Genomic DNA, 23,203 nt, shown 5'->3' on the forward strand with positions numbered 1-23,203 from the left:
TCATCATGCGGCGTGTAGAAATTCAACCAGCAGAAAGGCTGCTTTGATGTTTAGTGCTTCGGCCTTTGTTTTCAATGCAAGTGTTTTGGGGTTGTCCAAACTTTTCAGCAAACTGTTGGTTAGCCTCGACAGCAGAAGGGTGCCTCATTTCAGGAAGGAAGACCGCACGCATCAGGTTTTATTCGGTCGGCGTCGGTTTTTAGGTCCTCATTTTGACTAACGAAAATGTGCTATAGTGTTCTTTTCAAAAAGAGGAAGAGAATTCCTCTTTGGTCTATATATATATATCATCAAAAGCATGTCATCTGATTCGTATTCAAATGAAAATGACACGTGTGTAACATGTTGACGAGTCAACTCACCGAGATATATAATTTACCATGCATTTGCAGTACATACACTCTTACTCACGACTCACATCCTGAATAACTGACAGGACACGGAGCTCATTTGAACTGAACTAACACGAGAAAGGAGCCGCCGCAACGTCAAAATGACACGAAACCAGCACAAAAATCATATCCCAGAGAATGATCTGCATTGATACCGAATAGAACACCGTGAGTGAATGCATAACTCAAAGTATAGCCGAATGGAATTTTGAACATCAGGAATTACTAAAGGGCAAAAGTGGATTCTAGCCACAGATACAACACGGACGACTAAATACATGCTCCGAGTTCAAAAAGGCAAACAAAGACGACCAATTTGAAAGGTCAAGTAACATTATTTTTCTGTTTTTGTGGAGAACATATCCATTGCCATCACATTATGGTGCTACCAGCCTACCATGCTACTGTCCCTCCGAAAGCGATGTGAGTGGTCATTCAAAAATTTCGAGAAAAAACTTTAGATAAATCATTTATATAATCAAGCCTCCTGCATAAAGTATAAAGAGAAAACTATAAATATTAGCTTTATGTTTATCCTTTTGCCCTCATAACAAATTTTCTATTTTGGGTCACCGATTCTAGACCAGATTTTTATAAGATATTATATGACATGTTAGATTGATTTTATATCCATGTTATCGGAACTCTCAAAGAACAACTGTATCATTTTCCCAGGGGTGGCAGGCCCTAACATGATCTGATGTTTTCTACCTTCCTGTTACCAACCAGTCCCAAAGAAAATACAGAGGCCCACATGCGTTTGATGCAAATTTTTAGCTGCTCTATTAACATCTGCCAGCTGGTATGACCACGATCCTTCCATTTCTGAAGGATGCTAAGAATGTAAGCAAACTGTGGTGAATTTGTCTTTTTTGTCTGGAAATCTAGATCAGATTCATCTAACAAATTATATGACATGATAGACCATTCCATGTCAATGTTGTCGGAATTTCCAATGAAGAATTATACAATTTTTTCGAGGGGTGACAGGACCTGATATGTTCTCATGTTTCTACCTTCCTGTTATGTACCAAATAGACACAAAGAAAAAGACAGAGGCCCACATGCGCTCGATGCAAATTTAGCTGCTCTATTAACATCTGCCAGCTGGCATCACCTCCATCCTTCCATTTCTGAATGATCAAGAACGTAAGAAGATTGGGTGGTGAATTTGTCTTTTTTGTTTGGAAATCTATGCCAGATTCAAATAACAAATTATATGACCTGATAGATTGATTCTATGTCAATATTGTTGGAATTTTCAACAAAGAATAGTATAATTTTTCATGGGGTGGCAGGACCTGAAATGTTCTCTCTACCTTCCTGTTATATACCAAAATGTCACAAAGAAAAGATAGAGGCCCACATGTATTCTGTGCATTTATTTTTCGAGAAACATGTTCTATGCAAAATTAGCTGATGTGTTAACATCAGCCAACTGGTATAGCCATCTGTGAATGATTATGAGAATGTAAGCGGATTAAGTGGTGAAAATGATGTTGTATAGAGCAGTAATCATATATTGTTGACACTGTCCACATTCCCCTTGTCAACAAAATAATCATCTTAAGAGAAATGCATATGTGACTTTCGACGAGCGTGCATGTAAGCATTGGTCGACGTGGCATGGAAGCACCGTAACAGGAGAAAACACCAGATTAATTCTCTGAGGGTGGAACCCAAGTGTAGCAATAAAAAGTAATTAACATGCTTATGGGCACTTGAACAGTATTGTATAACCATGATGCTCACTTCTAATGCACAATCCAGGGTTTAGCTTTCTTGAATTCAGAAAGATAAGCAGACTAGGCCAATTGAACAAAAAATTAGCTGTATGGCAAAATAAAAGTGTATTGCATATAAAAATGCGCTATATGGGGTGAGCTTTGGCTAGAGCATCCATCTAACGTTATGTCAATGCCGACGGTGAAGTCTTAGGACAAGAAGCACTAGTGCATAGCGGACGGTTAAAGCAATTAGATCACTGCACAACATTGTTTGAGATGGTTTGCGCATACACAACGCAGGCCTCCATAAGCGTAAGTGCACAGTGGACGGTTAAAGCGTGCTTATAATATCAAGAGAGACCGGGGTAGACCAAACTTGACATGGGAGGAGTCGTAAAGAGAGATCTGAAGGACTGGAATATCACCAAAGAACTAGCCATGGACAGGGGTGCGTGGAAGTTAGTTATCCACGTGCCAGAACCATGACTTGGTTTCAAGATCTTATGGGTTTCAACTCTAGCCTAACCCAACCTGGTTGTTGTGGTTGTTGTTGTTTGTTTCTTGTAAAACTAATGAACTCAGTATACCATTTTTTCCAGTTATTTTTATCCTGTTTTTGTGACCTTGATGGCCGAATTGAGGGTTTATATATCTGTAAAGTTGGGCGCACCTCACGCCTTTAGTCTAAAAACATGTAGTTTGTCAGATATTTTCAAAAGAAAAACTTTCATATGTTTGTGTGAGATGTTTCTTCCTTTGATCCAGTATGACAATGCATATTCTTTTTTTTAATAGTTGGTTGAACCATGGCTATCTACCGTTTATTCGTGTGGGGATACACGCTTTTCAGCATATGCTACTGTAGCTCATCATATTTTTAATCCCACCTAGCACGCGAACGCAAAGCACAACACATGGTAAAATCGTTAAAAATACATTAGAAGAAAATCTGTATTTTGTTTGACATTGTATGTGTTCACGTCTTCTGTATGGGTGCAAAATTTTATGAATAAATGATCCATTTTGTGCTCTGGGAGATAAAAAAGCACAAAACCGGTGCTCTAAAAATGTAAATATTGGATACTACGCACTTTAATTAGACTTTGGATATTGTGCACTATACTCATTGAGTTCACAATGCTGTATGGATCTCGAGATACCAAAATCCGCATCCTGCGGTTTAGAGATATGGACCAGCTGAACCATGGGTCAGCAAACCCCCTCTCCATTTTTCTGCTCTGTGGCTGAAGTACAAATTTCTGATAGTAGCATATACGGTGGTTGAATACTATTTTTTGAGGTGTGCATGAATACGTCCATATGCGAGTGTCATGGTTCTTTTGTATCCATAGTACAAAATTCGATGTGTTGGTTCTTTTGTATTTGTCTTCTGTCTAGAGTTTTCTTGTAAAAATGATGAACTCATAGAACATTGCTACTATTAGTTTATCCTGTTTTGCTATCTTGATGGCCGGTTTGGGACTTCATATCTGTAAAGCTGGGCACGTCTTCCATCTAAAAACATGTTTCTGTGAGATATTTTTAAAAGAAAAACTTTCAAATGTGAGTGTGAGATGTTTCTTTGGTCCAGTATGACAATGCATCTGATGGTAAAACATGTAATAGAGTTTTGCTGTCACACCGTAAGCATTTTACCCGCGGCTAAAGTACAAATTTCTGCTTGTAGCATATACGGTGGCTGAATACATTTTTTTTGGGAGGTCTGGTCGAATAATTTTGCTAGTCATATTCTAGTGCTTGGTAGAAAATGAGACAAACTCACCAATACTAAATTTGTAATATTGGATCTAATATTACTGCCATTCCAAGAAGCAAAGGCAGAAAAGCTAAGAATTGCTCACCGAGGTTACAGAAGAACCAGCCATGGGTTCTCACACTGAGGTTACTGAAGAAGCAGTCATCGTCGATTTCTTTTCTTTCCCCTGGCCTTGGCCCTCTTCTGCCTCGCCTCCTCTTTCTGCCTCTCAGCCTCCTCCCTCTCAAACTTCTCACTCTCCCTCTTCTGCAAGAAGTCCTGCACCGCCAGATAGATCACCTGCATTTCCAGCAAAAACACGAACCAGAAAATACCTACGAAATCAGCACCGAAATCCAAAAATAACACTGTCCATCAACGCAATTCGCCACCATTCATTATTTTTTTTTTCGAAACAGAGGCAAAAGCTTTGCCTTTTTCATTAATTAAGAAGAAGATAGCTGCCCAGTTAATTGCCGGAAAACTGAGCGAAAACCGATACATCGAGGGCCAAGCCCACACTAGAACTCAAACACCTAACGCCCGACACCGCGGATGACGCCTCGCAACAAGCCAACCCGCGAAACCTCATGCGAACTACTCCCAAAATAAAAAATACCGTAGAAGAGGAAACAAAGCGGCGACTAACATGTTGCAGAGTTGACCCTCACGGTGGCACATACCACCTGGTTGGCATGTTTGGTCTGCTCCGCTTTGACAAGGCGAATCAATCCCTGGGTGATCGCAGGCATGGCAATGAGGCATTTGATCAGCTCGGTTAAGTCATGCAAAGTGTCACCTTCATCAATCGCGAAAGCGCAGCCTTTTGCAACAGCCTGTACTTCATCGGAGATAGAACTAGCTAGGCTGATCTCAGTGGTCACCACCGGAGCAACTAACCCCAAGGTCAGCGGCTGCATGGTGTTGCCAATGTCCTCAGTACCTTGGTCCCTGTGGTTTGCCACCAGCGCCGCCTGCGTCGTCGGCAACGACCCCTGCAGACCAACTGATGCCTCCGCCCGCTCCAGTAAGCTGGTTGCACGTGCCAACCACAAGCACAAAGAGTCCTCAAGCTTATGCAATGGACGGAGCGCCAGCTCCATCATGACCTGAGGATCAGAACCACTCGAGGCAAGCAAGGATTCAGAAGATTTTGCCACAACCTCATGATCAGAACTACCTCCACTAGAAGCTTCAGAAAACCTCACAGACTCGAGAACTTCAGCATGCACTACAGGAGCAACAACGGAAGCCCAAGAGCGGCTATCAGAGGACGGACATGGCGGAGCTGGAAAGGCACGCGCACAGCGGCGAGGAGCTCTGACGGAGGAGAGGCGAAGGCAACAATCCCTCTCACGGTGCCCAGAGCGGAGACATGTGAGGCATCGAATCGGGTCGCGGCAGAAGGCGGCCTTGTGGTCCGGAGCCAAGCAGCGGAAACATCGACCATAGGTTCTCCGTCTGAAGGCCGCAGCTTGCACAAGCTTTGCAGATTGAGAAGCATGGTCACAACGCACATCGCCACGGGGACGACCCTTTCGTCCTACGAAAATCCAAGGACCTTCCCCAGGCTGAGCATCCACGGCCTGCGCTGTATCACAAGAAGACGGCACGGAAAAGCAAGAAGCTGATGACACACAATCCACAGCAGCATTCGTCGCCAGCGGCGCCAGCTCCCCCATCATTGCAGCGCCGGAAGTGCGGCCTTCGGCGACGGTCAGCGGCGTGCACGGCACGAACTCAGCATCTTCACCCGGCGACGACTGCGTAACCAAGGCAGCAACTTCGGCCCCATCCCCAACATCGGGGCAAGGCAGGATCTGCACACAGGGGACGACGCCATGTGTGGCCGCCGGATGCAACAGCAGAGCCAACTCCACCTCCTTCTCACCAACAACGGCTGTGCAGCCACTCTTGGCCCCAAGCAGAACCTCCGTCACATCTGCAGGAGCAGGGCTCCGGTCAGCCGGAGGCGACAGGGAGACGGAATCCAGATCCGCCTGATCTGGATCGAGCTAGGGGAGCCCAACTTTGGGGGACGCCCGAGGCTCCGGCGGCTCAGTGGAGACGGAGCCGACAATGGAGGCGGGGGCGGCGGGCGGCGGAGCCGGAGTGGTCGTCGACGCAGCCTTGGAGCAGCGCAAGCGGTTGATCTGGACCTCCCTCTGACCTCCATTCTCCGCTCGAATCCTACAGGCAGGGGGCGAGGGAGTACGCGAGGCGCTGAGAGGGTGGCCGGCGGGGCCGGGGTGGCCGCCGCCGGTGAGGGCTGGTGGAGGGGCGCAGGGTCGGGGTCGGGGGAGCGAGCCGTTGCTGCTCCCATCTTTTCCTCGGCGTCGTGGTTTATCAAAAAGAATTCGGCCACGTAGTTCCCACCATTCATTATTCAAGGGGGAGCGAACTGATTCGACAGACAACAAAGAACAGACGCGTCACGCACCCCGATTGTGAGGAGGGAGAGCCCGACGAACGAGACCGTGAGCAGCACCGACACCACGGTGGCGGTGATGCTGTCGTCGTCGGCGGCCACCCTCATCATGGCCTCGGTCTGCTCCACCTCTTCGATGGCGGCGGCAGGCGGGCGCAGCCTCCTGGCGAGGCGCAAGCGCCCGGTGCCTGCCCCGGCATTCCTACCACGGCGCGGAGCAGCGACGCACCTCGAGAAGAGCGCTGGCCTGGGTATCGCGGGTGGCGCGAGAGGGAGGGGAGAGAGGGAGCACGCTGCCGCCATTATCTTCCCGTCCCTCGCGCCAGCGGAAGGAAAGGGGATGCAAATGAACGGTCGGAACGAACGGGGAAATGGATGGGCCAATCTGGCGCTCAATGGGCCCGTACCGGGCAGAGTGGATGGGCCGAGGCCTGCCGTGTCGCGCGCCGAGCGGCCGAGAGAATTCCAGAGAAATCCATCCCCATCCAGACGAAGGAAACCGATGAGGACGCCACCGCTGTGCCGCGCGGCCGGACCCGTCCGCATTCGCCTCGCCAGTTTGTCTCTGACACGCACTCGAGGAAGAGAAAGCCAACGAACGAGCGCTCACCGCAGCGCACTCGACTAACCGCGACACCGCAGCCCGGTGGTGGTTCCGCCTCGCTTCGCCGGCGGCGTCGTGGGATTGTGATTCGGGAGCGGGAGAGGTCCGGGATGGCCGGGGATCGGATGAGCTGGGCGAGGCTGCTCAAATGGAGCCTCTCCTACATGGACGGCGCGCGGCCTTCGCGCGACATCAGGTGGGGCGAAGGGAAAATGGAGGCTTTATGTCTTCTGCTGTTTTCATTTGGACTGCGGCTGAGGCAAGCGTGTGGTGTGCTGTGTTGTGCAGTGAGGAGGAGCGGAGGTGGCTGGCGGAGGCGGTGGAGCGGCACATGGCGGAGGACGTGGTGGGCCGTCTGAGGGAGATCGCGCTGCTGATGAGAACCCCGCTCTCCGTCCTGGAGGCGCAGGGCATCACGCCCGAGGACATCGAAGGTACGGATCAGTCGTCGAGGATGAACGGTGGTCGATTGGTAGTATTAGCTTGGATTGTAGAGTTTTGATGATAGAGTAAGGATGATGGATGTGTGGAATTGTGGTGCTAACCATTTGCCCACCCTTGAAAAGACTGGAATATGCATGGTTCTGAACAATTTAGGTGAAACATATGCGATTCTGAATATTCCCAGCATTCTGAATATTCTGTAATTCGCAACATTGCGATTGGTATTCGTAATTCACACTTGCCGGTTGGCGACAGTGGATTTGTAGTATTAGAGTGGATTTGAGAATTTGGATAAACTGAGGATGCTGGATGCGTGGAATAGTGGTAACAATTTGCCCGCCCTTAGAAAGATTGGAATATGATTATTTTGAACAATTTTTAGGTGAAACATATGCGGCAGTTAGGAATGTTCCAGCATTCTGAATATTCTGTAATCCGTAACATTGCGATTGGTATTCATAATTCACCAAAGCTTTTCAGGTCAACGGGAATAAAACCCTTTGTCTCGTCCTTCAAAATGTTAGGCCTCTTTTGAAGATTGTCATTTGTTATAATCTTATCTTAGCCCAATAACACTAGTATTTTTGTTTGCCCTTGATTGGTGCTGATTAATTACTTGTGACCGTTGCAGATTTGCTCGCAGAGCTGCAAGTACATGTCGAGTCTATCGACATAGCAAATGGTATGTCTGATCATTGTTATATTTTTACATTCCTTGCTACTCATGGAATACCATGGTCCAACTATGGTGTATGAATTGGCTTAGCATGGGAGGCATAAGTCATATCCTTTTGACGTCCTCTTGGGATACTCACGCAGCCACGCAGAGATCTCAGTCAAGCAATGTCCTTACACAACATTTTTTACTATTCTAATTTCTAAACAATTGAAGTCCCAGTGTCCACTGAACTTTCTGATTTCCGCAACTCATCCTTAGTACTCCACTGCTACGGGTTAGTGATCGTGAAAGCACTAAAGTTCTGCAGATGTATTGTTGTTATTATTATTATTGCATTTCTGTGACGTGAACTCGGATTTATTACCTTGAGTTGAACCTACAGTTCCATCTGTAGGAAACAAAGGTAGCACTTGGAAGACATACTTTACTGGTGTCAAACTGAAAACATTCACGTCACTGGATGATTCAAAGGGATATGTAGTTTCTCTTGAGGTGGCTAAACAAATGGATGGAGGCAACTGTAGTGGGTTTTGCCAATAAAACACTGCTCTTCAGGTGAATTCTCAGCTTCCCCTTCCACTATGCTAGTATTACAACTTCCAAGGGGAGCTGATCTGTTAGGGTCCAAAAGATTGTTGCGTGCCCAGAATTGTTTGATGAATGAATAGATCGATAACAAGCTTGAAATGCAGAAACAAGGGTCATGCAATCACCAAAGCATTGTGAATATATTGCCTGTGTGAGCTTTTCAGTTATGATTACAGGTCGTTGTTTATTGATTTCCCCGTTTGTTCCTCTGGTATGCTAGATCTGCATTCTGTTGGTGGCTTGGTTCCAGTTATTAGGTACCTCAGAAATACTAATGCACGCATCCGAGCCAAAGCAGCTGATGTGGTAACAACGGTTGTTCAAAACAATCCGACTAGCCAGCAGCTGGTCATGGAAGCTAGTGGTTTTGAGCCACTTGTATCCAATTTTACATCAGATCCTGATCTCACTGCACGCATAAAGGCTCTTGGTGCACTATCCTGTAAGTAGTTTCCTCTTTCTGTTCAGATGCTGTACCCAATATGTGTCTGTTAAGTTTCTGGTTTGACAATTCGCTCTCATCATGTTCAGCCTTGATTCGGAACAACAAACCAGGAGTTGCTGCATTTCGTCTAGCCAATGGATATGCAGGACTGAGAGACGCCTTAAATACAGAGAGTGCAAGGTTTCAGAGGTAACATAATTGATCTAGCCTGAGTATATTCGCCAAATGTCCCGCTAGCATGCTTGTGACAGACACGTGTCTTCTCTGACAGGAAAGCACTAAGCCTGACTCACTATCTGCTCAGTGAAAGCCATTCCGATTGCTCGGTATTTGCACAGCTAGGATTTCCTCGTCTTATGATGCGTTTGGTATCCAGTGATGACTCTGGTGTTCGAGAAGCGGCATTAGGAGGCCTGCTTGAGCTTGCAAAGGACACAACACTGGGGAATAGGAGTTTACTAGCAGAGCAGGACAGGCTACGACGGCTTCTCTGGGGGCGTATACAGAGCATAAGGATGATGGCTCCTGAAGATCTTGATGCTGCACGAGAGGAAAGGCAACTCGTTGACTCATTGTGGATTGCATGCTACCATGAGCCATCCACACTTCACCGGGAAGGATTTGTCGTTCTGCCTGGAGAGGAATCTTTTGAACAACCTCCTGATGTGGCTGGTAGATTCTTCGAGCCACTGCGCCGAGCTCCATTGCAGAGGGCACCTCCTAGTCCTGATGAGAGATCAGATCCAGGAAATGGAACTGCGGGAGGAATTATGCTGCTTCTAGGTCCAGCACCAGGTAACTCAGAGTAATTGATCAAATTGATCATCCTGAACTGGGCACCTACGTGAAGAGGAGAGACTAGGCGTTTGATGTCCTTTATCTATAGCTAGAAATGTCAGGGCTAGTTCTATCAACTGTGTAATTCGAGTCAATAATCCGAGTCTGAAGTGGTATCTTGTTGTTGAGTGTTGTGTATAATTTGCAGTCTGCAATAATGTCACCCTATGCTCGAGCATGTGTATGTAATTGTAATGTGTTGTCTAAATATTGACAGTCGTATGTACTAATATGAACCATAATTACAAATAAATATTGCAGAAGTCATTATGTAGGTTTTGTGGAAAGGAGGTGACGGAGCGAATGAACTAACCAGAGCTCGACATTGCACATGCTGCTGCTATTCTTCCCACGCCATGATCACATAATTGTGCTACTGCTCGACAGTGCACATGATGTTAGAGCATTACTAGTAGAGCCCTCAAACCCCTAAAAATAACTGCTTTTTTACAGTTTTCGTCGAAAAAAAGCCATAGACTAGAACCCCTTAACCCTCAAACCCTCAAATTTTTTTAAAGGTCCAATCCTTAAACCCTTTCCCAATCCTCAAAAGTAAGGGTTGGGGAGCAAAACCTATCCCAACCCTCATTTGGCGGTTATACTCGCGCGGGAGGGAAAAATCCTCCCAACTCTCGCATCCACGCCCGCGACCGCCGCTGCTAGTCGCCCCCGTCGCCGGCGGCCACCCCGTCAACCTCCCGCGCGCAACGACAACGTCGTTCATGGAGAATATTCCGTTATAAGGGTTGGGTTTAAAAGTTCTAATCTTTGTCTCTGTTTTTCAATCCGTAAAAGTGTATAAAAAATTTTTTTTGGACCCTTAAAATGCTAGTGAAGGTTTGAGGGTTCTACTAGTAATGCTCTTAGCCTGCTTATCGTTGCCATAGCTAGGACGTCTCTAGCCAGCTGCAACCGTCAAGCTTCTTCAGCCGCCGTCTCTTCACCAACCTTTTGATCTTGAGAACGTCGTTCTGCTTGCCAGCATCTGCCAGCGCGCCCGAGAGCAGCACGTAGCTCGCAGCGTTTTCTGGCTCGACGGTGCGCACGCGGGACGCCGCCAGCTCCGCGAGCTCGACGTTCCCGTGACTCCGGCAGGCACCGAGCAGCGCCCCCCAGACGAAGCAGTCGGGCTCCACGGGCATCGCCCTGATGAAATCGTGCGCCTCGACGAGCCTCCCGGCTCGGCCCAGCAAATGCACCATGCAGGCGTAGTGCTCCAGCCTCGGCACGATGCCGCGCTCATCTCGCATGCGCTGGTACAATGCCTTCCCGGCCTCGACCATGCCACCGTAGCTGCAAGCCGTCAGAACGGCGGTGAACGTCAGGTGGTCCGGCGTCGCTTCTTCGCCCAGCATCCGGTCGAAGAGGCTGACTGCTTCCCGGCAGTGGCCGGAATTCGCCAGCCCGAAGATCATGGAATTCCATGTCACGGTGCTCCTTTCTGCCATTTTGTCGAACAAGCGGCACGCTTCGTGCACAAGCCCGGACTTGGCGTACATGTCGACGAGCGCGCTGCTCACCGTGAGCTCCTGCTCGACACCGGTCACGACAGCGTAGCCGTGGACCTCCTTCCCATGCTTTGTGTCACCGACTCCGGCAAATGCTGGCAAGATGCTACTAAGCGTGGCCGAGCTTGGCAGGACACGGGCGCCACCGGCCACCATTTCCCGGAACAGGGTTCGCGCTCTGCCGTACTGGAAGTTCAGCACCGAGCCAGAGACGAGCGTCGTCCATGTCACCACATCTGGCTGGAACCCGTCCTCTTGCATGGCGCCGACCAGATCGCTGGCCATTCTGCCATCGCCGGCCATGGCAAAGCCCGACACGGCAGCATTCCAGGTGACCAGATCGGGGCTCAGGCCGAGGCCCCGCATCTTGACAGCCAGCGCCAGCGCGTGCTCTGGAAGCCCGTGCCGCGCGTAGCCCGCGAGCAGCGCGTTCCAGACGACGAGGTCTCTCGCCGGCATTTCATCGAACACCTTGCGGGCGCTTGGAATGAGGCCGCACTTGGCGTACATGTCGAGCAGCGCGGTCGCGACGACTTTGTCCGAGGCGAGGGCGGGGCGCGTGAGCACGAGCGCGTGGATGAGGCGGCCGGAGGCAGCGTCGGCGAGGTGCGCGCAGGCGCGGAGGGCGGTCGGCACGGAAGCAGGGTAGGGGTCCACCGTGCCGGCGATGCTGGCCTGGAGGCTCAGGCGGGTGAAAAAGAGATGGAGCGCGTGGCCGTGGCGACCTTGCCGGGAAGAGCTGGCGAGCTGCTTCATCCATGAGCTAGTTTCGGCTCCGCGCATTTGCTTGCCGACTCGAAGGCCCTCTCCACAACTCCACTTCCAAAGTTGGCCAAGTTGTAGTTGAAAACTGCGGAGCAGCTATTTCCTGAATTTCGTGGAGCTGGTGGAATTCCGAACAGCCTGAAATACACACTCGTACTTCCAGACTGCGGAGTCTTAAAGGTAGTTCAGTAGCAAATGCAGATTGTGGTATGTATCAGTGGCATCTGAAATGATTGTGCTGGGTTTGTGGTTCGTGAATGATAGGTATGGTTTTCTCCTCCAAAGTTCTAGTCGTGTGATGGTGCCAGAGCTGGAGTTTGATGGCGTGTTCGGGTGATGTCATTGTTTGATTTGTTCAACGGTAATGTTTTTGCCATTGATGAGCTAACTTGGAGCTCCGCAAAGTTGCATATCAGCGATAGAGCCGCATCGAGCTTGGTGTGAAGGTGATCCGTCATTTTTTTCCTTTGGTTACTTTTGTGGTGGTGTCAGAGGGAAGTGACAGGCATTGATGTCAAGCTTAGATGATTCTTCGGTCTTGATTGTAATTTTACTTCTTGACTAATATTTCTTTGTGCAAAGGCTAGCATTTTATTGTCTTTTTTGTTTTTTTAGGTCCGTATATAAATGGCTTGTACTATCATCCTATGATATAATGAAACACGTATTACTAAGAAAGAAAGAAAATCAACAACTTTATTTTAAAGCATAATTGTCTTATTAGGGTTTTGGACCTCGGAAAATCTCTCCAACAACTACCCTTGTCGATTGGCGATATGCCGGTGACTGACATCTTGTCGTCTTCCTCCTCCTTCGGATCTCCCTCGAATGATCTCCTCCCTAATTCCCCCTCTTCCTGATCTCTTCCCCAGTTCTCCTTCTCCCGCTCTCTCCCTTCCGATTCCTCCCCCATATCGTTGCTTCTATACTCACCTAGACTGGCCTTCCTTCCCTATATTTTCTGAAGGGCCTTCCTTCTCTATTTGGGTTGTTGCTTGCCGATTTCGCTTATCCCAGCGGCAGCGGCTGATCCCCACATTTGCCCACCTCACATATGCTCTTCTCTCGTATTTGCCTTCCCGCTTACGCTGGCCCCTATTCCCACCCTGCCACTCGTCTCTGGTTTCTCTCCCTTCTTGATCGGGCCATTCCATCGTCCCCTACCCTCTCCACACCATATCAGTCGCTCCCGGCAGTCTCTTCTAGCACTGGTTGCCGGATTGCCCCTCTACGATGGTCCCGTATGTGTTGAAGGTCACACTGGGAGAATCTTTCAATCTCTAATTGAGAAGTGACACTGGGCTCTTACCTGCCACCGGCACCATGAAGATGATCTCATGGAATTGTCGGGGTATGGGGTGGGGACTCCGCAATGAGTGTATGTCGTTCCTGGCAAACCTCATCCACTCCACATTGGCACTGGTAATTTTTACTTCAAAAATTAAATCCTCTAAAGTTTCCTCCAATGATCTTATAAACTGTTTTGATATCTTCGATAGCATTGTAGTTCCTTCAAGGGGATCTTTTGGAGGATTATGGCTGATGTGGAATGATGAGCTGAATGTCTATGTGGATAGTGCCTCATTTTATGCTATCTTAGCAAATGTAATTCATATAGCCACGGGTATTGAGTTTGGTTTTGTATGTATCTGTGGAGACCCATACCACTGCCAGACTAATGTAATATGGGAGCGGTTGAGAATTTTGTGCATGATGACCTATGTAAAGCCTATGATATGTATGGGAGACCTTAACGATATCATGTATGATGTAGATAAATGTAATGTCAATGTAAGTTATTACCGTATGACTGCTTTCCACACTTTGGTGAAGAACCGTGGTCTCTTTGACATCAGTTACAGCAGTCCGACTTATACTTGGCGCACTAGACAACATACTTTCAATCCTCTTTACCAACATTTAGACCGTTATCTTATTAATTCTGATTGGTGTGTTGTTTGCCCTAACACGAAAGCGCTTAATTTTCCGATTATTTTGAGTGACCATGCTCCTATTATATGGCAGTTTCGTAGGCCGAAACAATCGTTTAAGTTTGAGAATTGGTGTTTAATGAAGAGTGATTTTCAGGCTCATGCCAAAGCAGCTTGGAATATCAACAGGAATGCACCGTTTTGTGTTATGACTAATGCTTTTGCTCTATATTAGAGAAAATTGACATGCTACAACAAAGAGAATTGTCGTGTTGTAGCACAAAAGTTGTCATGCTACATGATGCAAAAAAAAGATTCAAAAAGGGATTCCATGTATAAAAGCCTAATACAGGAGTTGCCATGCTCTAGATAAAATTAAAGTAAAAGTGCCACTACTTCAGGATTTCCATCTATAGACAACACATGAAGTTGTCATCTGAATGAGATTTGGAGGGAGAGAGTAAGCAGCGATGCGGAAGGAGAAGGGATTGACCGGTTTGAGCTGTCGCGCGAGGGGAAAATGAAGCAAATGGTTTGCGCCACAGGGGTCACCATGTCGTGGATCGACACACCACGATGTGTCGCGCCAAGAACATTCCCAGAGAACGAGAACGTTCGTTCATTATGATTTCCGAAAGTGAATGTCTTATAGAGTTATGCTTGTTTTGTTTCATAGATAATTGGAACCAACGCAATTCCAAAATATTTCGCCACCCGTAAACACTTCTTTTTAATAGATGATGAAAAAAGGCAAATCATTTACCCCGCTAGAAAAGTATAATAACAAGAGTAACAGAGAAAACTTGTGCAACACTTTACATAGTACCAAAGTGTCTGAAAACATCCAGATGAAGACTAACCCCATTACGCCTGGGGTTCAACATTGTGATGATTCGACATTGGCTGATTCTTGGACAAATCAATTGGGCGATAGGTCGGGTCGCAAAAGTGCTTCTCTTCGGCAGTAAAAGAGACGATTTCGAGTGCACTATTTTTCATGTCAACCTCAACCTGCCATTCCTCGTCGTGTCCAGGATACATGATTCGCCTGAATATCATGTAAAGAACATCGTCGTCCATGCTCAGGGTGGGGCCATACCAAATAAGGTTGCTCCAGGATAGCTTTTCTGCCTTGACTTCCGGCAGCTTATGCTGTAAAAAGGAGTGCATTTCATCACTTAACGGGATGTCGTCGGTGTCCACGGTACAGCCGGCATGCCAGTCCCCTGAAGAAAGCATCATATTCCAAGCAGTCGCCTTCAGCCGAAGTCGACACGTCTACCCTCCAAGGTCACGCCATCGTCCTCCTCGTCGCCGTCTTCGTCTCCATGAAAATGTATCTCCACAAACTTGAGCAGGTCGCCGACGCAGACGACGTCCCGTAGCGACCGAGCGCAGCACGCCGCGAAGCGATGCTCGTTGCCGGGCGTCGGACCGGGCAGCGGGACGAAGCGCGTGGTGAAGCCCTCGTCGTCGTCGGCGAGGTTGCACACCACGATGCCCCACCAGAGGTCCACCCAGCCCAGCGAGTCTGCCCCGACGGCGATCACCTTGTCCGTCCTGTGGCTCCACACGTAGTTCTGGCCGGTGCGGGGGTCGAGCGGGGCCAGCCTCGTGCTCCAGGCCTTGGTCCTGGACGAGTAGAGCAGGAGCTCGTAGTCGCGGGCGCGGCCGCCGTCGACGTACTTGACGCCGACGCCGACGGCCACCACGTAGGCGCCCCCGCCGCCGCGGGGCAGGATGCCGGGCGCCTTGAGGCGGTTGAAGCGGCGGGAGCGGCTCGAGCGACGCCGGGCTCCCGCGGCCCGCCCCCCACCGGTACACGAGATAATGCGCCGACCGTGACCGGTTTCGCATCAAGGTGACGTGGAGAAGCGCGACGTCGCCCCCAGCGCCGACCACGGAGGAGTCGTTCTCGAAGAGCAAGGCTTCATCCTGCACGCAGCGGCAGCGGATGACGAAGGAGGAGACCTCCGGCGGGTGGAGGAGCCGGAAGGACACCTCCACCTCCACGTCCACCTCGGGCACCGCCCGCGCCAGGTTTTCGTATTTCACCAGGGCTTTCGCGGTGGAAGGCTGGGCTGTGGCGGAGGCCAGGCTCTCCCAGCGGTACTTGCCGCATCTCGTCGCGGTGTCGAGGAGGATCCAATTAGGGGAGCTGCTTCCGCTGGTGGCATCGTCGTCGACAGTCGGCGTGGCCATGGGGCGACAGGTATCGGGGGATTAGGGACTCTCAGATTCCTATTTTTTGAGTTATAAATAGAGGTCGTGACTGGGGCGCCAAACATTGGATCCGTCCCGTGTTTGGATTAGACTTCTTGACCATATCTAAAACCAACTGGGCGTACTGGCTGTCGGTTTGTAGTACTCCCTCCATTTTAAAATATAGTGCGTTCACGTTTTTCGAGGTTTAATTTTAACCATAAATTTAACCAACAAGACCAACTGCGGTGGAAGAAAAAATTATAATATAACTGAAAACTTCTTTCGAATACGAATTCACTGATATAGTTTTTGCTCCCGTCACAATTAGTCTTGGTAATTAAATTAAAGGTCAAAGTTAAAGCATAAGGATAAAGGAAGCACTACATTATAAAATGGAGGGAGTACTTCCTCCGTCCCAAATCCTAAAGTCAAGACACTTCAGACAAAATAAGGGTCCTAAAACCAAGACACTTGGGGTCGTTCGGTGTCCCTCAGCTCCCGGAGCTTAGAAATTTCGACACTTGGGGCCGTTCGGTGTCCCTCACCTCCCGGAGCTTAGAAATTTCAGGGCAGGCAAAACGATGCTCCCCAGCTCCACGTATTTTGAGGAGCTGATGGATTGCCGAACAGACCCTTAATTTGGGACACAGGGATAGTTTCTCTAAATTATTAGGAAACTAATCAACCTATACGTCGAACTGCAAACAGCACCGATATACAAACAAGAAACCCTCATATTGGTTGAACACATATTAGAAACGATTAACAGATGAACAGGTGAGTTACCACCCACCATAAGTTAGCTACATCGTATAATAAATACGTGAAAGGCGCAACACTGCATTGTCAATTAAGCTAACCGACTGAACAACAAAGTGTTACATGGAAACAAATTGACCATGACACAAAGCCTTGCCAAAACATATTCCTTGGTAACACTAGGAGCTCAGCTTTCATCTATTCAACCAGCTTCAAGCTCTGCAAAACAAATCTTACTTCCTACTACAAGCAAACAACTCACCCTGACACTAACTTATCTCTCTTCCTCACCAAAGGAACAAAACTTCATTATTCAGCAGAACACAAGCCACCTGCCCGCTCACACACACATGCATAGCCACTTCGAGACTCAACGCCTCAATTATGCATTAAACATCCCGTCTTGAAGATGTGTGCTTAATGAAATGCACTCAGAATCTCTCGCCAAATCTGAAGAAGACGGTTCCAGCCCCAGTATTGTGATCTACGATGTACTCTCCTCTTACCAAACCAAGCTTGACGCCAACACCATAAGAAGATCCATGGCCAACGCGTCGGAAGAACTCAGTAGGGTTCCCTTTCACATCCTTGGAACTCCCAAGGTCGGTGCCATGCTCAGCAAATCCATAAACATATGTGTTCTTCACGGGTATGCGCACCTCACCAGCAACCTGTGTGGATTAAGAGGCAAATAAACATGAGTTGCCAACAAAGCAATGACCAACATATCTTACACTAAATTATGTGATGACACATGTCAATTATTTCAACTTGTCCAATCTAATGAAACAAATCAAAAGAAAAGCAGTAACTCACAAAACACAACATTATTGATGTGAAAAATGATGCATCAGACTAAATTCCAAGGTTCTGTAGTAATACTCACCTCCAGAACATTCCTAGATGCACCCAGTTCACCCATACCATAGCCCCTAACTGAGTAAGGCCCTCCAAGTGTAAATGCATCATAGCTTGGCAGATCTCCTACACAACCTGCATAATGACCATGAAGAACCAACACAGCTGGCAGCGGCTTGCCAACACCTTTCTCTTGATTATTTAAATTAATGAACTTTGTCAATGTAAGCTGATGACGGTTGAAGAGTGGGCTTTTGCTTCCGATGCCAAGACCTTGATCCAACTGCAGTTAACAAGAAAATTCTCATAAGAATATATCGCCACGGAAAATTTTCTACGAGCACATGATGGTATTAGACAGTAACAGAGACAAGTTCACAGGCTTGCAGAGCTAACAAAACATTTAACAAATAAACTACAGACTGTTTGCTTTGTGTTTTAAGAAACATAAGGCTGCAGGTCAGCATACCTGGAAAATACATCTGTCGCCAATGACTGCACCGTTTACAAATTCTGTATTGTCTCGAGTAATATTTGCTTGTAGAAATGCCATTCGATCTACACCAGTACCACTGAGGGTTGTGGGAGGTCCATCCATGCTCAAGCCGCCACTAGGCATTGCCCGAGAACCATGTGTACAGATACTGTTGGTTTCATCACGTGTTGTGATTTCTTCCACCACGAGGCCATATGTGAATTTGCTCTGCCTTGTGAAGCTCTGAAATCCATAAGTGTATTTTCCTCATGTTAGAGACATTTCTTGAATAGTAGTTTATGAAAAACAAAAGAAGTACAAGGTGATATCAATTTGTGCAAACCTCTGTTATGTTGGCTTTAAATCCAACTCGGTCAACCCACACAGGTGGAGCTTCATCCATATTGGGGCCAGCAACAAAGACAGGACTCAATTTCCTGGTGTTGAAGCAGCTAGTTTTGAAGGTGCGGTTCTTATTACGGTCATCCACGCCGTCCAAATACGGATGGACATATTCAAGCTTGAATGAAAGATCATCCTAAGGACCCACAAAACACATGGATAAGCACATACATGTGGAAAAACAAAATTCAGAATTGATAAAACTTCTCAGGAAGGAATGCTAGATCCATATTAGGTTATCTAACGACTGACAAATACATGGCCAGAACGAAACGAATCAATTCTTGTTGATGGTGCTAGCACGTTAGCAGACATGTATTGTGTGTCTTACACAGGGCTGCACTTTATCTAACAGTTACAACATGGCAATTGAAGTTAAATTCTGTTTAAGGATTTTGCAGACAAAAGTGTAGACATGTACAGATGTACACTTCCGAGATGGTAGCGTGATAAAGAAAACAGGTAAATATCGGAACATGCTTAACTTATCCTGCGAGTCTATGCCAAAAAAGATTCCTCAATGAATTAGCAGACATGTATGTGTGTCTTGCACAGGGTTGCACTTTATCTAACAGTTACAACATGGACTATTCTTTTCTTTTATATCGTAGCAGGCAATTAAAGTTAAATTTTGTTTTAAGGATTTCACAGGAAAAAGTGTAGACATGTACAGATGTACACTCCCTAGATGTTATCGTGATAAAGAAAACAGATAAATATAGGAACATGCTTAAATTATCCTGCGAGTCCTTGCCAAAAAATATTCCTCAATGAATTATCTAACAGTAATTATAAGCAAACAATCAAAAACCACAAGAAAAGGATAACACATCACCAACTAACCTGAGGGTTGAGCAGGTTACTGGATGTAACGGAACCAACAATGGATCTGTTAAGACCATAGATGTTGCGGTGTTCAAATGACACAGTTCCTCCAGGTTGAATGGATGCCTAAAAGAATTTTTTTATCAGATACACTGGCGCATAACAGGATTGCAATGTTCTGTAGTTTACTCATTAATCATGTATTTTAAATGAAGAATTCGCAGAGAACAGAAAGCTGCAAAATCAGTAGGTATATTACCAGGGTGGGCCTGCCTTGACGTCCAGGTACAATACTCCACTCTGTGCTTACTTCAGCAGACTTTGGTTCTAGTTCCTTAAGCTTAATTTCAACTACAATACCACCTTCTTTTGTCTCATCAGGACGTGGATTCACTTCTATATTGGAGAATAACGCGAGCGAATTTATATTCTTCAGGGCTTGCTTTCCTGCTCCAATATTAAAGATATGACCAGGTCGAAGCTGTAAGAGCAGTAGAAGTACAAGTTAAATGCTGAAGTCCCAGAAATAATAACAGATAATCCATTGGAAAACAATGATAGCAGCAAAATGAGCATCTGAGAATCGTGATCAAATTCAATATCAGTCAGCACAAGAAAACACTCATCTTTATTGAAGGCATGCACAAGGAGACCATACTAACAGTAGCAGTAAGTATGAAGCAAAAAGTGGTCTGTCATACTACAATCATCAAACCATGCATCATGAAAGGGTATGGTCTTGGCTGCTACTCTTGTAGCTAAACAGCACATTAACAAAATTACACAGAAGCACTAAAAGAAAGTTTCCAACTGTCAGGATAACCCAAGGACATCCTAGTTCAACAGGATATTGGAACATAGTAGTGCTAATAAAACTCCCATGTTTGTTTCATAAGCTAGTGGTACTCAGTATACCTGCTGGGGCACCCAACTGTCAAGAGAACCCAATGCCATCCTAATTCGACAGGATATTGGAACTACTACTACACATAAACCTTGCTAAAACGACTGACAAGTCACAACATAGTGCATTGGTCAAAATAAAATGTCAGAAACATCACAGAAGCTAAATTTACTCCACTATTCAAAATGAAATGCCACAGATATCACTAGATGCTAAACTTTAACATCTTAATTGACTGTACAACATCATAGTACTGCTAATAAAACTGTCCTCTTGTGTTTGTTTTAGACGCTAGTGGTGTGCGGTATACCTGCTGGGGCAGCTCCCGGTCAATGATAGGAATTTGGGTATTCCCTTCCACAAAATTCCCTAGCTTATCCTGGAACTGGTACTCCACTTTGGTTATGTCCCCCTCGACGACCTCACACACAACCTCACTGGTGTTAAGATTTCCAAAGTTCACCACTTGTGCGCATACAAAGCCCTCATTGTGGTACCATTTCTGAACATGGTCCCTGATCTTCTGCAGCATCCTGGCACTCACCTTCTCCTGTTTTTTCATCATTGCCAGAACCTCCCCTCGGACGGACTCTGGCAAAATGCACGGCATGGCGCCGCGGACACGCTGCTGGTAATCACGTTCCTGCTTCCGAAGGTAGTCCATCTTCTCCCTCTCAGTCATGTCCTGATCGAAGTCAGCCTGGCCCGACTGAGCCATAAGCCCAACATTGATGCACTTGAACTGCTTGGCTGCACTCCAGACGCTCTCTGTGAAGGAGACGGTGAGGCCAAGGGTGCCGTCAGGTTTGGCCTTCCCTTCTAGGTCAACCCGCTCGAACATGCCGCAGGAGACTAGCGTCTCGAGCTCCTTCAGAAGCTGCGACTTGGTGTACACGCCGCCTGGCTGCAGGGTAACCATCTCGAAGAAGGAGTCCTCTGGCCCGGCATCCGTGGCGCCACCTCCGCCAGGCGCGGCACGGTCGAAGAACTTGAGCTCCGACAACTTGTATCTCTTCAGCCCGCTCAGCTTCGAGAGCGGCACCGTGATGTTGGCCGGGAGGCCATGCGGGTCCCAGTCGGGCGACGACTTGTCGTCGGCATTCGCCGCGCCGGCGGAGAAGATCCGCGACCAGAAGCCCCCGCCGCCGCCGCCGCCGCCGCCTCCACCACCGGCACCACCGCCGCCGCCGCCCCATCCGCCTCCCCCGCCGAGGGGGCCCCCGGGGCCGCCCCCAAAGCCGCCAGAGGAGGCGAGGAGGAAAGCGCCGGAGGCGGCGGCGGCGATGGCGGAGCCAAGGGCAAGGTCGGTTTTGGAGGTCTTGGATTCGGATTTGGGGGCGGAGGATGAGACGGCGAAGGGGTTGTTTCGGGGCTGCGAGTTGTGCGATGCGGCGGCGGACATGGTGACGGGGCGCCCCCGGCCTCGCCTGGAAGGCCCGGCGGGCGACGGGGTGAAGAAGAGGCTCTGGGAGGTGAGCGCCATTTGGCTGCCGCGGATTAGGTGAGAGGGGGAGGGGAGGGGAGGGGGGCGAGGTCTTCCTCTCCTGGAGGCTGGAGCTGGGCAAGGGTTTCTTCCCTATCCTCTGCCCCCCGCTTCGCGTTTTTGTTGAGGGTTTAGCTGTGCTGTGCCTTTGCGTGGCGGCGTGCTGCCACCCGACTCTCCCATTGGTGCCAACTGCCACCGGCCTATGGCTATTTTTTCTTTTAAATTAAATTTTTTTGAGAGGCTTTTAAATTAAATTTTGATGCTGCTTTAGATTGCGAAAACAATATACCAATGTGTTGTTTTCGGAAAACCTAAGGTCATATACAAAGTATCAAATATCCTTACAAACACGCCCTTATAGAAAATAAAATTACATTTAAAAATCTTGAGGATATCAAAGTCATCTTCCATCATGAATCTACCGGCCACAAATTAAACTCATGAACTTGTAGAAGTAGCAGCTGAAAAATCATCAATGTAGACCAGGAGATGCTGGCGATCACAATCTACAAAGCAAATCGTTGTCTCAGAGAAGAAAACACCATAAGAGCCTATAGAAACAGTTGGGCCTGGCTGAGCATATGCAAGCAAAACCCAACATCTGTGTGTTGGTTGGTTGCTTACATTGCATCAAGGCCAGATGGGTGCATGTTGTTTGGTTGCATGTGTTTGTGCTTTTGGATGAGCAGGTGCAAAGCACGGCTGTTTGGCTGTGTGCAAGTACTAGGTCTGCTCACCCCTTTCAAATATGGTGGACTTACCACCCATTTTGCAACACACAACACACTACGATCAGCCGCAATAGAAGAATAGCAAGAACAAAGCAAAAAACACCAACAACAGCAGAAGAACAACAAGAACAAAGCAAAAAAACATCAACAGCAACAGAAGAATAGCAAGAACAAAGCAAAAAACATCAACAGCAGCAGAAGAATGGCAAGAACAAAGCAAAACAGATGTTCACAGTAGGACACATTATGATCAGATCATAGTAGAACAGGCAGATCATAAGTACTACTAGGCATAAGTTTAAAACAGCAGGGCATTCTATGCCCCTGCTGGACCCAGGGTGTTGACACTTCAGTTCAGACTTGACAAACAAACTACATGGCATGCGTGATGTCCCTGACGCAGTTGTGCTTGGAGCACCGGACCATGCAGATGTTCGAGGTGTTGGCGTTGAAG

General features: G+C 47.6%; 4 protein-coding genes across 5 annotated transcripts; 1 reads left to right on the top strand and 3 right to left on the bottom strand.

Annotated features, from left to right (window-relative positions):
* Nucleotides 1-285: 285 nt before the first annotated feature.
* LOC125552173 (uncharacterized) lies at nt 286-6,673 on the bottom strand. Of its 2 annotated transcripts, none has more exons than XM_048715654.2 (3): nt 6,316-6,673; nt 3,982-4,175; nt 286-540 (listed from the first exon to the last, which is right to left on the bottom strand). In XM_048715654.2, exons 1-2 carry the CDS (start codon nt 6,604-6,606, stop codon nt 4,038-4,040), a joined length of 429 nt encoding a protein of 142 aa, XP_048571611.2. In that variant the 5' UTR covers nt 6,607-6,673; the 3' UTR covers nt 286-540; nt 3,982-4,037. The 2 variants fall into 2 exon arrangements, with proteins under 2 accessions (XP_048571611.2, XP_048571610.2); XM_048715653.2 differs by having other exon boundaries at nt 286-535; nt 6,316-6,651.
* Nucleotides 6,674-6,813: 140 nt separating this feature from the next.
* Nucleotides 6,814-10,170, top strand: LOC125552171 (uncharacterized). The gene is made up of 6 exons (XM_048715651.2): nt 6,814-7,103; nt 7,196-7,341; nt 7,983-8,033; nt 8,839-9,060; nt 9,150-9,252; nt 9,335-10,170. The coding sequence occupies exons 1-6, from the start codon at nt 7,018-7,020 to the stop codon at nt 9,870-9,872; spliced, it is 1,146 nt and encodes a 381-aa protein (XP_048571608.1). The 5' UTR covers nt 6,814-7,017; the 3' UTR covers nt 9,873-10,170.
* A 44-nt stretch (nt 10,171-10,214) lies between these two features.
* Nucleotides 10,215-12,338, bottom strand: LOC125552172 (pentatricopeptide repeat-containing protein At5g59600-like). The gene has a single exon (XM_048715652.2). The coding sequence runs from the start codon at nt 12,189-12,191 to the stop codon at nt 10,788-10,790; it is 1,404 nt and encodes a 467-aa protein (XP_048571609.1). The 5' UTR covers nt 12,192-12,338; the 3' UTR covers nt 10,215-10,787.
* A 4,787-nt stretch (nt 12,339-17,125) lies between these two features.
* On the bottom strand, nt 17,126-22,111 carry TOC75-III (translocon at the outer envelope membrane of chloroplasts 75-III). Its single transcript, XM_048715650.2, has 7 exons — nt 20,843-22,111; nt 19,888-20,109; nt 19,647-19,754; nt 18,745-18,939; nt 18,396-18,644; nt 17,955-18,209; nt 17,126-17,739 (listed from the first exon to the last, which is right to left on the bottom strand). Exons 1-7 carry the CDS (start codon nt 22,013-22,015, stop codon nt 17,500-17,502), a joined length of 2,442 nt encoding a protein of 813 aa, XP_048571607.1. The 5' UTR covers nt 22,016-22,111; the 3' UTR covers nt 17,126-17,499.
* Nucleotides 22,112-23,203: the final 1,092 nt, after the last annotated feature.

The sequence above is a fragment of the Triticum urartu genome, chromosome 4A (assembly GCF_056163025.1).
Source record: "Triticum urartu cultivar PI428250 chromosome 4A, HENAU_Tu73, whole genome shotgun sequence".
In the NCBI taxonomy this organism is placed as follows: domain Eukaryota; kingdom Viridiplantae; phylum Streptophyta; class Magnoliopsida; order Poales; family Poaceae; genus Triticum; species Triticum urartu.